The 17917-nt window shown below is 37.8% G+C and overlaps 1 protein-coding gene across 1 annotated transcript in view; it reads right to left on the bottom strand.

The window, feature by feature from the left end:
- CYP2C108 (cytochrome P450 family 2 subfamily C member 108) overlaps positions 1-17917 on the bottom strand; it is a 32477-nt gene that overhangs the window by 8134 nt on the left and 6426 nt on the right. The window contains exons 2-7 of the mRNA XM_014733425.3: positions 14323-14485; positions 12782-12931; positions 10057-10217; positions 8690-8866; positions 7578-7719; positions 4578-4765 (exon numbers count right to left, since the gene is read on the bottom strand). Coding sequence (XP_014588911.1) covers positions 4578-4765; positions 7578-7719; positions 8690-8866; positions 10057-10217; positions 12782-12931; positions 14323-14485 — 981 coding nt within the window. The remainder of the gene's footprint in view (positions 1-4577; positions 4766-7577; positions 7720-8689; positions 8867-10056; positions 10218-12781; positions 12932-14322; positions 14486-17917) is intronic.

Genomic DNA, 17917 nt, shown 5'->3' with positions numbered 1-17917 from the left:
GACAAGCAGAATAAATAAAAACAAAACCACATAAACATATTGTAGTTAAAAGTCAGTCAAAGATACAGAGACAATTTTAAAGCAGTCAGATAAAAATGGCACATTACCTACAGAGGAATAATTACTCAAATGGCTGCTGACACCTCTTCAGAAACAGTGGAAACCAGACAACACTAAAATTAAATATTTAAAGAGATGAAAAGAATTTTAACTCTGTCAATCCATTATTCTATATCCAGACTTCCACCTGTTTATGTAAATAAAGATTTATCGGAAAACATCCATGCCAGTTTGTTTATATATTTTCAGTGGTTTCTTTCATACTACAGTGGCTGAGGTGAGTAGTCACAACAGAGAGCATATGGCCCACAAACTCTAAATATTTATTATCTGAACTCTTTATGGAAAAGTTTACCAACACTCGTTTAAAGCAAAAACTATACTATTGATGGTAGGTTTATAATATACATAGATGTTACCTATGTGATAATTATAGCATAAAAGAAAGTGAGAGGGTTAAATAGTTATCTGTGATTGCAATGTTCTTGTATTTTTAATTGAGATATATTTGACATAAAATCATGTTAATTTCATGTGTACAACATAACGATTCAATATTTGTATGCACTGTGATGTTTCTTGTATTTTCAAAATATTTTATAGTATTGATTTCATGAAGGCTATGTAAAATGAAGGCTGCATATTGTAATCTCTGGAGAAATCAGTAAAAAGAATAGTTAGGTGTCAATGGAAATTTACAATTCTAAATACAGGAATTCAGAAGAAAGCAGGAAAGGACAAACAGGAATATAAAACAGAGGAATTAAAAGAGAGCAGTCCTTTAAAAATGCAACTATTCCAGAAGAAAAGGAAAGGAGTAGTAATGGAATATAAACTGAGCAGATGAACAGGAAAAAAATGATAGAATTGTTGACATAAAACCACCGTATCAATAATTACATTCCATTTTAATGAACTAAACATTCCAATTTAAAAAGTGGAAAGCACTTAACAGAGATAGAGAGCATTCAATTCAAAAGCAACAGAGTACACATTCTTCTCAAGCATGCGGGGAACAATCACCTGGATAGGTCATATGTTAGGGAAAAAGACAAGTATTAATAAATTTAAGAAGATTGAAGTCATTTCAAGCATCTTTTCTGACCACAATGGTATGAATCTATAAATCAATTACAAGAAAAAAAACAAAAATTTTTTGATTCTCCAACTAACATGCCACTGAAAAACCAATGGGTCAAAGAAGAAATCAAAAGACAAAGTGAAAAATACTTCAAGAAAGTTGAAAATGGAAACACCTCATACCAAAGCTTATGGGATGCAGGGAAAGCAGTCTAAGAAGGAAGCTCATAGTTATGAATGCCTACATCAAGAAACAAGAAAATTCTCAAATTAACAACATAATGTTACACCTCAAGAACCTAGAAAAAGAACAAGTGAAGCCCAAACTTAGTTTGTTGTTAGTGCATCAAGTCAATTCCATCTCCTAGCAACCCTGTGTACACCAGAGAAGAACCCTGCCAAGTCTTTTTGTGCCATCCTCTCACCTTCTGGCACTGTATCTGACACTACTCAACTGGTATTCAAAGAGTGTCCATGGCCGATATTTTTGGTAGTTGGTGTCCAGGTCCTTCTTCCTGGTATGTGTTAGTCTGGAAGCTCCATGAAAGCTGTCCATTACTGGTGACCATGCTGTTATTTGAAATACTGGTGGCATAGCTTTCAGGATCACAGCCACAACATGACAACTGACACACAGGTGGTATAGTTCCCTGACCAGGAAACAAACCCAGGCCATGATGGTGAGAGTGCTGAATCTTAACTGCTAAATCACTAGGACTGGCTCCAAAGTTAGTAGAATGAGTGAAATAACAAAGATCAGAGTAGAAATAAATGAAATTGAGACTAAAGGACATTTTAAAATATTTATGAAACCAAGAATGGATTTTTTAAGAAAGGTAAACAAAATTGGCAAACCTTTAAATACAGTCACTAGCAAAAAAAGAGAAGACCCTAATAGAAAAATCAAAAATAAAAGAGGAGACATTACAACTGAGACAACAGAAATACTAAGGATCCTGAGAGACTACTATGAACAACTATACAACAAAAGTTTGAACGCCTTAAAGAAGTGAATAAATGCCTAGAAACATACAACTTACCAAGACTGAATCATGAAGAAATGGAAAGTCTGAACAAACTGATTACTAAGAAGGAAATTGAATCAGCAACCAAAATTCTCCCAAAAAACAAAGTCTAGGACAAGATGGCTTCTCTGGTGAATTCTAACAAACATTCAAAAGAGATTTAATACCTATCCTTCTCAAGCTATTCTGAAATATTGAAGAAGATGCAGGCTTCCTAACTCATTCTACGAGGCCAACATTACCCTGATACCAAAACCAGACAAGGACAGCACAAGAAAGGAAAGTTACAGTCCAATACCACTGGTGAGCATACATGCAAAAATCCTCAAGAAAACATGAGCAAATTGAATGCAACAATACATTAGAAGAATCATACATCATGATCAAGTGGGATTTATCCCAGGGATTCAGGGATGGTTCAATAGCTGCAAATCAATCAATGTGATACACCACATTAACAAAATGAAGGATAAAATCATGTGATCACTTCAATAGATGATAAAATATAAAAAAAGTTTGACAAAAATTATCATTTATTCGTGATAAAAATTCTGAAAAACGTTGGTAGAGAGGAAACGTACCTCAGCATAATAAAGGCCATATATGAAAAGTCCATAGCTTATGGCATACTCAACAATGAAATGCTGAAAGCTTTTCCTTTAAGATCAGAAACAAGAAAACTATGCTCATTCTTGCCGCTATTATTCACCATAGAACTAGAAGTCTTAGCCAGAGAAATTTGGCAAGAAAAAGAAGTAAAGGGCATTCACATCAGTAAAGAAGAAACGAAACAGTCACTACTTGCAGATAGCATATTAGAGATGGAAAACTCTAAAGACTCCACCAATACTGTCAGAACTAATAAATGAATTCAGCCAAGTGCCATGATACAAAAATAAGTGTGCAAAAATCTGTCATTTTTCTACACACTAACAAGGAACTATCAGAAATAGAAATTAAGAAAATAGCATCAAAAAGAATGCTTTACCTAGGAATAAATTTAACTAAAGAGGTGAAAGACCTGCACATTGAAAACTATGAGACACTGATGAAGAAATTGAGGAAGGCACAACAAAGAGAAAGATAGTCTGAGCTAAGGACAGGAAGAAATAATATTATTAAAATAGCCATAACAGTCAAAGTCAACTACAGATTCAATGCAATCCCTATCAGGATTCCAATGACATTTTTCAGAGAAATAGAACAAACAATCCTAAAATTTGTGTGGGACCAAAAAATAATCTGAAAATTCAAAGTGATCTTAAGAAAGAAGAGCAAAGCTGGAAACATCATGCTTCCTGATTTCAAACTATATTACAAAGTTACAGTCATTAAAATAGTGTGGTACTGCCATAAAAACAGACACATAGACCAATGGAATAGAACAGACAGCCCAGAAATAAACTCAAGCATGAATGGTAAATTAGTTTAAAACAAGGGAGCCAAGGATTTGAAACAGGGAAAGGACAATCTCTTCAATAAATGGTGATGGGAAAACTGGACAGCCACACAGAAAAGAACAAAACTGGACCACTACCTTATCCCAAGCTCAAAAATCAATTCAAAATGGAGTAAAGACTTGAAGGTAAGAGCTATAAGATAGGGGATAAGCTCAGTTTTGGCCATGATATTTTTTGGATTTGACACCAAAATAGGAGGCAACAAAAGAAAAAAGAAAAGTAAGTGCAAATACGTCAAACGGAAGAACTCCTGGACACCAAAGGAAACTATCAACTGAACGAAAAGGCAACCTACTGAATGGGAGAAAATATTTGCAAATCATTTATCTGATAAGCAGGGAATATCCAAAATCTATAAAGAACTCATACAACTCAATAGAAGTAAAAACATCCAATTAAAAAATGAGTAGAGGAGGATGGCAAGGGAGCTGGCCCAGTATTGTAGTGGTGAAGTTCAGTACACTCTGCTTCAGTGGCCCAGGTTTGTAGGTTCAGATCCCTGGCACAGACTTACACCGTTCATCAAGCCATGCTGTAGCAGAGTGCCATATATGAAATAGAGGAAGGTTGGCACTGATATTAGCTCAGCGCCACTCTTCCTCAAGCAAGAAGAGGAAGATTGGCAACAGGTGTTAGCTTAGGGCTATCCTTCCTTAAAAAAAAAAAAAAAGAGAAAACAACACTGGAAAGCAGGGAAGTGAAGAGCAGATTGGTTTAATGGACAGGCAGAGTGTGGAGCTATCAATGTCCAATATTGCGGTGGTCTAAGCACTATCATATTTACAAACTTTTATCAACAAACTGGAAGGGAAGGAGCATGTGGTCAAAGGGTGAAATGCCTGAGTTATGATTGTGCAAGATCTGTAGAAGGTTAGGCAATCTGTAATTGTACAACCGTGATTGTTGTTATTCTAAGACCCCTAAGGTAGAGTTTAAATGAAATATCTCTTACCTTGGGAATTAGGTATTCTCTGAACTTAACGTCCCGAGTTGTTGCATGGGGCACATTGTTGGGGACGAGGTCGATGTATCTCTGGATCTCATGCACCACAGCATCCGTGTAGGGCATGCGGCTCCTGTCCTGCATGCATGGGCTCCGGTGTCGGCCAATCACACGGTCAATCTCTTCCTGGACTTTACCTGGCAAGGTAGGAATCAGAATTCATGTGAAATAGAAAAGATTTTTATCTGATCTTCTTAAGCAGGGTTACATTTAGGTGGGAGGTAGGGAGAAGGGATAGTTATGTATGGCTACCACCACAAGAAAAAAATAGAAACAAAATTTAAGTTTCCTGAGCAAACTGGAATCTCATTAGAGACTTAAACAAATGTACGTGTAAAACACAATTGTACCATGAAATTCATTTCTCAACTCTGAATTCTATTTTGTATACTTTAGTCTGATAGACTCAGGGATCTATGATCTTCAAGGTTCACTATAGACCCTGTAGTTCAATCAGTTCATGTATGCCGGTTTTTGATTTAAAAATGTAAGTTCCAAGAAAGAAGGAACTACACAGTCCAGTAAATGCTTCAGAAATACATCAATTGAATAAGATGCTTAGTAGACTCAGTACATAGGAACAAGACAAAAGTTGACATTTATTTAGAATGAAGACTATGACAGGCATGCTGCACTATTTGTTATTATACTTTATAATTCCTCAAAATAGTTCTGCAAGTTGGGTATTACGTTGTGCATCTTAAAAATGACCAAAAAGATAACCCACCAACTGGGAGAAAACATTTGAAAATCGTACATCCGACAAGGTGTTCATCTCCACAACATATAAAGAACTCACAAAACTGAATAACAATAAAACAAACAGCCCGATCAAAATCTGGGCAGAGGCTATGAGCAGACATTTTCCCAAAGAAGATATACAGACGGCCAATAAGCACATGAAAAGATGTTCAACATCACTAATCATCAGGGAAATGCAAATCAAAACTACACTAAGATACCACCTTATACAGGTTAAAATGGCTATAATCACTAAGACTAAAAATAACAAAGGTTGGAGAGTGTATGGAGAAAAGGGCACCCTCACACACTGCTGGTGGAAATGCAAAGTGGTACAGCTGCTATGGAAAACAGTATGGAGATCCCTCAAAAATCTAAAAATAGAAATGCTGTATGACCCAGCTATCCCAATACTGGATAGCTATCCAAACAACTTGAAATCAACAATCCGAAGTAAAATATGTGCCCCTACGTCCATTGCAGCTCTGTTCACAACAGCCAAGACATGGAAGCAATCCAAATGCCCATCGACCAATGATTGGATAAAGGAGATGTGGTATATATAAACAATGGAATATTACTCAGCCACAAAAAAAGATGAAATCATCCCATTTGCAACAACATGGATGGATCTGGAGGGTATTATGTTAAGCAAAATAAGCCAGGCTGAGGGAGACAAATACCATATGATTTCACTCATATGTGGAGGATAAACAAACACACATACAAAGACAACAGTCCACTGGTTACCAGAGGTAGGGGCTGAGGGGTGGGCACAAGGGGTGAAGGGGAGCACTTATATGGTGACGGACAAGAAATAATGTACAACTGAAATTCACAATGATGTAAACTATTATGAATTTGATTTAAAAATCGATAATAAAAAAATGAGGAAATATGCCTGGAAAACTATATGTATTTCTTAAGGAAATAGAGTTACTAGAGTTTTTAGAGTCTCTAACACATTTTCTTTAATATCAAGTTGCTAATTTGGTCAAATAGTATTTATCTACTACTTGAGAAATGTGTCTTTGTAATGGAGCATGTGAAAATTCTATGGTTTAGTAGCTACAAAGAAGAAAATTTTAGGGACTTCAGAGAAGTTTTAAACTTCACCTTCTCAGGTGAGAGGCTGGAGTTCTATCTAGAAGTCAGTGGTTATATAAAATGGTTAGGAACTGCTTATAATCAGAAATCTCAGTAGAATAGTACAGTAAAAGATGAAGATGAGAAGAAAGAAAAGGAAAATATGAATGGATATAGGGAAAGAATAAATCCAAATGGAAAATGAAAAGGGAAGCATGGGGAAATATTACACAAGAAGGGCTCTTGCAATGTATACAAGATTTAAAGGTTTGGAGAAAAATTTCATATACTATTTATAATCATAATCAACATAGGTCTCATAAGGGTGAAATTATTTGGCTGAAACAGTCTGTTACATCAAAGAAACACAGCATTGTCATATCCCACAATGTGTGTGAGCAAAAGAATTTGGAGGCTATGCTTCTAAATTGTACCATTTGGAAAGCATCTCCTATCTATAATGGAATGGCAGAAGGAACTTCAGCAAAGTAGAAAAACCTGGTGCTGATGTCAGGGAGATAAGCTTATGAGGTTTAATTTTCCTAAAAGTGGCTTTACGTGCCAGAGCACAAAACCTGATATAGGAGTGAAGGAAGCGTCCTCTTATATGAGGACTCAAAGAAAATAAAAAGAGGAAGAAAAATGTATATAATGTGTATAATTTTAATTAGAGAGTGAGTCTCTTTGATAGAGAAATATTGTAATTTTCTTGAGTTCATCTTTGCATTAGAAATGCGTTTGAGTGGAAATATCTTTTAACAGAAATATATTTATCTGCACATGGAAAGTACATCAAGTGATATCTTTTTAGAGAAAGGTTAGTTCTTTCCAGATCCTAAGACAAATGAGATTACTACATCTGTCCCAACCCATATCAAGGAGACCTCACCATGGCAGTGTGAACAGTGACGTCTGCCCTTCAAATCTCCACTGCTGTTTAAATACCTCATTCTCTTTTTGTACTATAATCTAATTTGAATTTAATTCATCCAATAAGAAGATGTACTACTTGCAGGAAATTTTCTTGTACATTGTCTAGACAGGTAAAGAGTGGAATAATTATCAGTCTTGCCTGCCAGTTTCCACCTGGAATTTCAACCTACCCATCATCTGTGATCGTACCTGTGACCTCTGGATGCTTCAGCAGGAGCAGGAGTCCATATCTCAGGGTGGTGCTCGTTGTCTCTGTTCCCGTGCTAAACAAATCCCATATGGTAGTGATCAAGTTGTCCATGGTAAATTCAGACTGTTTGTTGTGTTTTTCCTAGCAATGATGTGTTAGAATTAATTGAGAAATAAAAAACTTTAGAGGTAACATAAAATACCTCAATATAACATCATTATTTGCTCAATTTGCTTATATGGCAAATTAAAGCCAGACATTAGAGACTGCTGTAGCTGAAAGCAAAGGTACATGAGTTGTTAGGCTTCCTTCTATCAGTTAGAGTATAATCAGTTACAAACTTTCAACAAGTCCTTTCTGATTCCTCACTTTTTCACCCACTAGCCAATCAGTTTCTCTACAATTTCTTTCAACATAATTTTTATCAAGTCATCACTGCTACTCACTGTCAAATCTAGCATCTATTGTCTACTTTATCATGTTTAAATTTCACGTTCAAGCCTCCAGACCCAGTCACCCTCAAACTGCAACACTAGTCCCAACCTCATCAGTCACTACACCGATGACAGTTCCTCCATTACAATCAAGATAATCTCTTTGAAAATTCTACACACTTGATCACTGCACTTATCATTCCCTGGACATATTTTGTCATCTCTGTTCATCTAAGCCAGAGTTTCCTCAAAACCTACCTCACCTGGGACGATTTCCTAGTATGTGTCCAAGGGCAAGCCTTTCTAGTTTCCTGTCCATTCTTGTGTTCCCCCTTGTGTTACATCTTCCATTCATGGAACTTATTTTATAAATGATAATATGTTCTCTATCATTAACCTTGGATGTTTGTGTGTATGTGTATTTTAATCTACCTCTAAATAAAGAACAAGCTTTAACATGGTAAATATAAAGGCTTCTAAGTTATTTTCAGACAGAATTTAGAAATATCTCAAGACATCCAATACGGTTTTCACAAGCAATAGATTGCACAAGGAATTAATACCTCTTTAGGAAGGAGTATTTGTTTTAAAGTCCCAATTTCACTGGGAAGAGCAAAGCTAATCTAGGAGTCACATCTCATACAAAGATGAAGTAGCAAATCAGAGTCACATGATACCTTTTCCATTTTAATCAGGAAGTAGTCAATAAAGTCTCGAGGGTTATTGAGGTCCAGGGATTCTTGGTGTTCTTTTATTTTCTCCAAAATAAACTTTTGTTGGCCAGCAATGTTGTTAAATAATGCATTATGACTTCCTGGGAGATAATGTATTAAAAAGGGGAGAGCGTTGTAGAGCTGAAAGAGGAAAGAGTTATTTTTTAATTCACTCGGCAAACTCTTACAGGCCCATATTACATCTCAGACCGTTTGCAATACGCTGAGTAGATAAGAATAATAAAATATGCTTCCTGCACTAGAACATACTTGGAGTTTGAAGGAAAAGGAACTAATAAAACGGCCATACTTGCAGTATGCACAAGTTACAAAGCAATTTCAAAAACATTTAAATGCATTTCATAACCGTAATTCTCTGAAGGAATTCAGCAGCATGCCACCTCTTTCCAAATGAGGAGACTGACGCTCAGAAAGCTTAGTCAACCTGTCTAAAACCCTAAACTATGATAGAGCTAGAACCCAGTGTTCATCCCATTTACCTTACACATATTTCTACAAAGAGTCACCTGAAAAGCTTGGAGGGCTCATATCCTTTCATTATAATGAAGAAACTACATCAGAAAGATTAAGGAAATACCGAAATTACTTAGCCTACTTTTATTTAGGCATTTTACATCCTCAGGAATGTGCACATTGCCCATATTCACCTGGCCATTCCCAATCCTAGAGTTTACTGACTCTGCTTTAGACAGCACCTTCATGACTTAAAACCCTTGGTAGACACTGAAGCAATTTAGTCAGGCTGGTAGCTTCTATCAATCTAGAGAACTGAGAAATCTAACTTCTAGGTCTAGCTCATTTCATGTCTTTGCTACACTACTTTGCAAAATATGCTTAACATCTCTGGGTGAGAGTTTCGTGTTTGAAAGGAATGAGAAATAGGCTATTTGTTCTCTAGGATCCTTCCCAGGTGGAACACATCATAACCTTGTGATCCATACAGGATTTTAGTTGTTAGTGATTGCACAATTAGGTTACTACCTTTCTCTGACAGTGTACTGTAGTAAGAAATACATTTTACATCACCACCCTCTTCATCTCTAGATATAAAAATCAAAAAGTTTATCAGAAAAATACCTTGCTATAATGGATGATTGATGATATTATAGTTTTCTTTCTATCACTATATGGCATGCTTTAAATTTCATTTTAAGACATTAAATTGATTTGATAACTCACTAATTGATTACAAGTGCTAGTTTGATAAACATTACTTTAGCCATTTGGAAACAGGGCAAATGGACGGGGTAGGCATGAACAATAGATTACCTAGAAAATTAATTTTGACTTAAAGAGAAACTTGACGCTACCGCTATCCAGGCAGTGCTTGCAATTTTCATGTTTTCATCAAGATAATTTAACAAGGTTAGCAATTTCTCATCACTGTACTCAAAGCAACAGTGGAAAACAACGGAGCAGATCACATTGCAGGGAGCACAGCCCAGTAGTAAAGTAGGATCACAGGGAGATGCTGAAAACAACGTAAGTTAGAAGTTAGAACACAATTTTCACGTAAATCATAAGCTAACTGTTTTAAATAATTGAAAAGGGTTGACTTCTAAGATTTTTTTAAGCATAGGAACTACCTGGACCTGCCATCATCAGTATAAACTCAAAATGCTTAAAATAAAATTCATTGTGTTTCCCCAAACACAGCTGTTTAATCCAGTGCAATTTCCTTATTAATTTCCCCAAAGTATTCTTGTATTTACGTCATTCTCCAAATAAGAGCCACAAGGTAATTCACAATAAGGAGGTTATTTAAAAATGACTTTAAATTTTAAAATTTAGCTCTCATCGTGGATACTTCATTATGCCCAAGAGGAAGTGAGCAACATAATAAGAAAATCAGGAGACTGAGGGAACTTGAAATCATATTTTCCAAAACATAGTGGAAAAAAGTTGGGTGTATTTTACTTGCAGAAGAGAAGAATAATGAGAGAAATCAGAGTTACATTCAGAGATATTCAAATATCCAGAGATATTTGAAAGAAATATGTTATAATATTGGAAACAGGCTTTCTCTATGTAACAAAGAATGTGTTCCAAATTTAGGTGTTTGGCTGCTGACAGCTTTTAAGCCTCACATTTTCTTCTTTTCTACTCACATCTAGATAAGCTGATAAGAAAGCTCAAGTGCTCCCTCCTTTAGCACAAGCAGGAAGTTTGAACCACAAAACCCTGGCTTCACACAGGAACACCTATCCCCTCCCCACCACCTAACCACCATGAAAACCTCAAGCCAGTATCCTTTTATTGATCTTTCTAGCTGTTTTTGGATCTGCTTAGGAGCCACTCTATCCTCCACAGAAAGATTCATCTTGTAAGTAATAAACTTTTTCATATCAAATTGGGGTGTGTGTGTTACCATCCTCCTCTGTGAGGGGACAACCACAACACAACAATTTAAAAAATAATAAACATAGAAGGGATCAAAAAAGTAAAAATTACAAAGAAAAAAGGTTCTGCTCAACACGTGAAAGAAACTTCCAACAGTTAGAGTTATCCAGTGATGGAATGGGCCAAGAGTTTGGGGTCCCCATAGCCAGGTGTATTCTAGCAGAGTCTCGGTGATCATAGGTCTGGAAGCTGACAAAAGGTCATATTCACTATGGAAAAAGCTGAACCAGTTAACAGAAAATTGTGCTTGAAATATAACTCAAGTACACAAAATTTTTATGTTACTAGCAACATAGAACAGAAAACAGTCTATCTGGCAAAAAATAAAAGACTGGTGAAATAAACGATGGTACATTCAAAATAACGTAATACTGTACTACTTCAGTACTAATGCACTTAATAAACATTTAAAAGCTACACATGTGGAAATATTTATTTAACATATTAAGTTTAAGCATAAGGTTATGACACAAACTACGCAGAATAAGCCTCATGTGCCTATCCCTTCTTCGGCCAGGTCTCCCACCCATTCCTAAGTAATATGCATCAAAAGTCCAAACGATGTTCATTGACACTCTGCTGCCATTCCCAGAAATTTAGTCTAAGGAAAAATCAGAATCATGCAAATATTTGTAATAATTGCATCTTTTAATATTAATATCAGAAAAAAGCGAATCAACTATGTGGACAATAACATAGCAGTTAAAGAACACAATGGCAATTCACCACACACAATACAGTAGTACCAAGTCAATAATGTTCTTCAAAAAATTTTCAAGTATTGAGGTTTAAAAAACCACATATATCTTATGATTCTGATATTACTCCTACCTGCCAAGTCTTCTGCCCTCCCCTTTCTCCTCTACCCCCTGCCAGTTCTGCATGTGCATATACACATACACACGCTGAGCAGATTTGCACTACTGCAGCTCCCTCTCTCCCTCTCTCACATCCACTCTCCTCCAGGCAAGCTGTAATGCATCCCCACGATGACAAGGATTTGGTGTGAATTCCTCCACTGAATCACCAATGCTTTCTTTTTCAATTTTATTGAGATATAATTGATATACAAGACTGTATAGTTTCAGGGGCACAGCATAATGATCTGGCATACGTATATTAAGAAATACTTGCAATTTTTCTCAAGAAGTTACTAGAAAAATTGCTTACTTTTTCAAAATACCGTGGCCAAAACTACTAGCTGATTACTAAAGTCCATGTTCTCCTCTTCTTCCTGTGCACACAGATAGCCACATTTCCCAGCCCCTCTCACAGTTAGTTGTGGCCCTGTGATTGAATTGCAGCTCAGGGAAAGTGAAAGAAGTTTTGTGTGCCACTGCATTGCCTGGCCTATTAAAAGCATTATTTGCTCTTTTCCTCATTCTTTTCTCCTCCACTAGATGCAGAGAGATGCATCCTGGGTGACACTGGAAGCCACATGTTGAAAATCTCAAAACCCTTATCAACCTGGTGCCTGAAAAGACTGTTAGGCCAACCACTTCACCTCTCCCTACTGTTATCTAAGCAAAAGTAAATTTCTGTTGTACTTGAGCCATCATATCTCTCGGTAGTATAACTGTAATAGCATTTACTCTGCCCAAATTACCACTGTTAATGACACGAAGAAATACACACCATTGGTTTTTCTTAATGCTTCCACCAGACACAAGGCTTCCTCTTGAATTCTGTCTTCGATAGTGTTCTTCCCCATCCCCATATTCCGCAAAACTGTGAGGGAGAAACGCTGGGTTTGCTTCCACCTTTCTCCATTACTGAAAACAATTCCTGTGATGACAGAAAAATAGAGAAAGATCACTTCCATTGTCATGAATTCTAGCTAAGAGTCTTTATCTTAGGAAATAATGACACTTAAGCAGGGAGTCTTAAGCAACATCAAGAATTTCCATCCATCCCTACTTCACCTCCCTCCTCTCTTGATCAAGCCTACTATCTTACTGTCAGGACTCTTGGTTTTACATATTACTAAACTCTTCATCCATTAGCTCCTGTAAAGCTCAGAATAACTCTGTGAACCAAGCGTTCTGTCCCCATTTTACTGATGAGGATGCCAAAGATCATGGAGGCAATATGCTTGCTCTGTGATCAAACAGCTATTAAACCATGATGAGTACAAATCATAGGTTAAATTTTCAGGAATGACTTTAATGCATTGTAAGGGAAGTGTGGGAGAAGGAACAAAAGGAGTCAATTCTCAAGGAAAAGAGAAAGCGCTTGTGCATTGGAAGGAAGTGCAAGAAAATCCATTCCTCAGAGAAAGGAAACAGCCACAGCCCCTCTCATTTAACATTCTCCCCCATTTGTTAAATCTCGTCCATGAAATGTGGTCATAACAGCAAAGAAGTTCAATATCAGACATCCAGAGCTAAGACAAGATCGGGGAAAAAACAATGCTCATAAGAAAATTGTCCAGAAAGATCTTAAAGAACAACGTAGAGGAGGAAAGGACCCCATTCAAGCTTTATCTCTTTTTGAAGGAACCCAGTGACACACCGAGGGTGAGACAGCTTAAGTTCAGCTCCAACAACAAATGGAAGATAGTTCAAGTACTTAACTGAAAAAGCCTTACCTAACATCAATTCCAAACCATACTCACCGTGTGTTTCTCCATGATCCTCCTTTCAGGGCATATTTGTGCTTTATGCTCTATTTTGTACAGGACTCAAATATTTCCTATGCTTTTTTAGAAGAATAGAAGATTGAAGGCAAGAGCGGAAATATTCAAAACCCAGGTTGGTTCCAAGCATACTATGTATGCAAACTTCCTAAATTAGTATCTTGGCAACCATGACTCAGGCCAGAAAGCAAAATGTTTGGAGACTAAGCTAATTTAATCATTTCCTCCCTTCTCTTTTCTCTGTCTCTTTTTCATTATCTTAACTGGCCATAATTTAAAATGAACATGGTTTAGTCACAAATTCTTAGAAGATTAATTTGCTTTCATAGAAGATAGTTTGCTTTCATTGCTTTTAATGTTTCATAGGGACATTACGCCACCTTTATATTTTTAAATATGGATTAATGATCCTCTAAGATAAATTTGAAATTAGGTTGCTTTCATTAATTCCTCTAAAATACTTACAATTTCTCAATTCTTTAGCCTAGTTGGAGTCTTTGCAACTTACAAATCCACACACATTCCCCAAATGGAAGCATACCTAATCCCTGGGAGACTTTGTCGAACACTGGCATACTGCCTCTGCCAGAAAACTCCTCACTCTGATCAACCAGGGCTTCCTTCACTGCTTCATATCCATGCAAGACCACCGTGGGCTTCATGCCAAAATACACAGTGAACACAGGGCCATAATCTTCTGCTAGCTGGAAAGGAACAGGAGATGCAAGAATAGTGAGAATTTCAAAACTAAACATGTAGATAAGTAAGGGAAATATCTTTAGTATTACCGAACAGATTTTTTAATACTCATTCACCTATTGTAAAAGATTTCCACTCCTAGAAGCAGTAATTTAATAAGAAATCACATTTATTAAATGGTAATTATCATTATATTTTAATAATATTGCTATTATTTTTATCATCGTCACTAGCTATCCTTTCTTCAGCTCCTACTATGTGACAGGCGATATCATGGGTTTTAAGCATTGTTTAATTGAGTTTTTTTTGCCAAGCTTACACTCACAACAAATTTTCCTTCTTTCCTATAGTTACTATTAATGAAGTGTTTCTCCTCCTGTTTAAAGGAAGTTCATCCATTCTCCATTGTCCTCCGTGTGTAGACTAATAGTCATCCCTCATTGACCACTATACACATCTTTTTAGCATCAGAGACCTCTAAGTTTTATATGGCAACATAGTCACAGATATTTCCCAGCTTCCCTGTGCTGTGATGTGACTACGTTTCCATGAACTGATGTTAGGAGAAGTGATGTGTGCTAATCCTAGACTTGCATAAAAGGTAATTGCACAGCTTCCATTTCTCCCTGTACCGGTGGGTTGAAATGACAGCCTGGAGAGGGCCCCACTGTGACTATACAAATAAGCACAAGAGCCTAGGGGCTTTTAGGGGCAAATGATGATAAACTACAAGAATGAGAAAAACCGGGTCTCAGAATGACCTCACGGAAGAGAGGCAGCCCACCAGCACCCACCTCTATATCATTATGTGAGATAAAAATAAGCTCTTGTCTTGTTTAAGCCATTGTACTAACGGGATCTTTCAGTTATGGCAGCTTTTTCAGCATACGAAATGGTGCAGGACTTATACTCTTTTGACTTGTCCAATGTTTGAGTCCTTCTGTCACCTTACAATTCATTCTTGTAAAGCAATCAGACTGATCTTTCCACAAAGCAAAAGTTAACTCGACAGTTTTTTTGGCACATTAATAGCATCACATTGATCTTATACTAAAGACTAATTTTCTTAAAATCCTTTTAAGACCTGCATGCTCTGGCTCTTGCTTCCCTCTCCAATCTCACGTTTTTACTTATTCTTAGGGCTACAACCAAGTCGGTCTTCTTTCAGAGATTCTAAGAAGCAATGCTCCTCCAGATTGAAAAACCTGAAATCTACTTTTACCTGTATCTTGTCTGGTTAAAGCATATCGTTCTTTAGATCTCAGCTCCGACCTTATTTCCTCAGAGAAACCTTTGCTGACTGTTCTTCTCTCCCCTAGTCCTCCAAGCTACATAACCTCTTTCTACCATGTCTCTGTTACAAGGTTTGCAATCATATGCTTATTCACACGATTGTTTCATAAACATGTGCCTTCTCTTTAGACTGGAAATTCCATAATGCTAAGGTCTTTTTTCTCAATCACCATTGAAACTCTGCAGCATCTAGTATAGTGCCTAATGCGAAAGAGGCAGAATAGGGAGGGACTCTACCCCTCACCCTTCCCCACCAGATCTGGCACCTCCCAGCCTAGCTGTTTTTCGAGTCAAGGTAAGCTACCTTCCAACAGCAAAACTTCTTCCAAGCAGTCGACCCCAACTCCTGCATGTGTGCATAGCCTGGAGATGACCACTATACGACCTTCCTGGGGTGGCAGTAGTGAGCAACTGAGCCTGAGCCACCTGAATAGACATCTGAGTGATTGATTGAAAAGGAGGGCTCCCTTGGCCTGATCAACCCAGTGCACCATAGGCCAGTTGCATCTCCCCATTGGCCCTTTGTAGACTTGGTGGCCCTTCAGGTGGTGGACAGCTTGCACCTCTCCATTGACCTTGGTACTCAGGTGGTGGATGGGTTACACTGACCTCAGTATTCTGGGATAGGAACTCTTCCTTGGTACTCTGGCCAATGAATGTCTTGTCACTTTATTTGATACTCCCCTGTATTTTTCTATCTTATGCTCGCACACTGAGGGAGAAAAATTTTCTCATTGCTTCTGTCACCTTTCTGTCAACTCCTGTAGACCACAAGGATCCCATTGCTGCCCATGTGAACGATGGTTGAATAATAACCAAATTCCCGCCCTCTACAGCCTGAAATGCCAGTCTTCTCACTCCTTGACTTGTAAAACACCTTGTCTCTTGTTTCTCAGTTGAGAAGGAATTCAGTCTTGATGTAAGTAAGACCTGGACTTGGTGTGAGGTAGAGGAAATCAGAAGGACTATGGAGGTTCAGTCCCAGTGGTCCTTGAGTCTGCTTCCCATCTCTGCCCTTGTCTGCCTTTCTTTCCTCTGTTGTCTCTATGTACAGGCCATTTGGGATTGAGAATGGACTTATATTCATATAGATGCTTGGTCCCAAGATTTACATCCAGCCCCAGCATCCCTGCTGATAGGACATAGATTTATCGCTGACCTAAACATGGGAAATGAAATTTCTGGGGTCCCAAAGAACTCTCCCTTGGGATGTATCATTTCTAATTTATACCAAGTCAAATTAGATAGGATTAAAAAGAAAAAACTGATATTCTTTTGCTGAGGCAGCAAGAACTTTGGCCTGAAAATGGTTCCCTCAGCTACAATACCATCCCTCAGTTCAACCTGTTTTGAAAGGGTAAGGGATATGGGAGGAGATGCCCTATGTGAAGACCATTATGAAACTATACCAAGATCCAAAGCTAAGAGATTCTTGCTGGATGTGTGTGGCCTCCATTTCTAGACCTCAGCCCCAAGGAATCTGAACCAGACTTGCTAACAGACTCCCTTTTTCAGGCCCCAGCTAAATTACACCAGTGCAGCCCAACCCCCATATCTCCCTCTGCCCCGGGGCCCCCACCTTATCCCAGCCAAGCCCCAGAGGGAATGGTGCCCCCAGCATCGTCTCCAATGGGGTTACCATCAGGTGCCAAGCTGGCAACCTCCTTTGCTTCACACACAGTCCACAGTTGTTTTCCTCTCTGGGAAGTGGCAGATGGGAATGAGAGAATTACCAAGGTGCATGTTCTTTTCTCCATAGAGAATATGGGGCTGTGCAAATAAAATTTTGTAGATTTTCAGAAGATCCAGAAAAATTCTGGGACTAATTTGTTAGACTGACTCTGGCATTCTCACTAACCTTGTGGGACATTACTGTCATTCTGGCCCACTGTTGTACCTCAGAAGAGAAGGACCACAGGCTAAGGAAGGATAGAGAATATGCTGACAGTTTAATGGCCACAAGCCCCTGCCACAATGTTTGTTGGGCAGTGAGGATGTGGTCCCTGGGCAAGAAACCTGTTGGGATTATGAAGATGCTGTTGTCAGGGCTAGGATGGGACACTATGTTACCTGCCCACCAGGAGGGATGAAAAGTGTATAATAAAGCCTGTAAATTATGACAACATGAGGGAAGTTACTCTAGA

This window comes from Equus caballus, chromosome 1, assembly GCF_041296265.1.
Source record: "Equus caballus isolate H_3958 breed thoroughbred chromosome 1, TB-T2T, whole genome shotgun sequence".
NCBI classification, from domain to species: Eukaryota; Metazoa; Chordata; class Mammalia; order Perissodactyla; family Equidae; genus Equus; species Equus caballus.
This window is presented reverse-complemented; position numbering and strand designations above follow the sequence as displayed.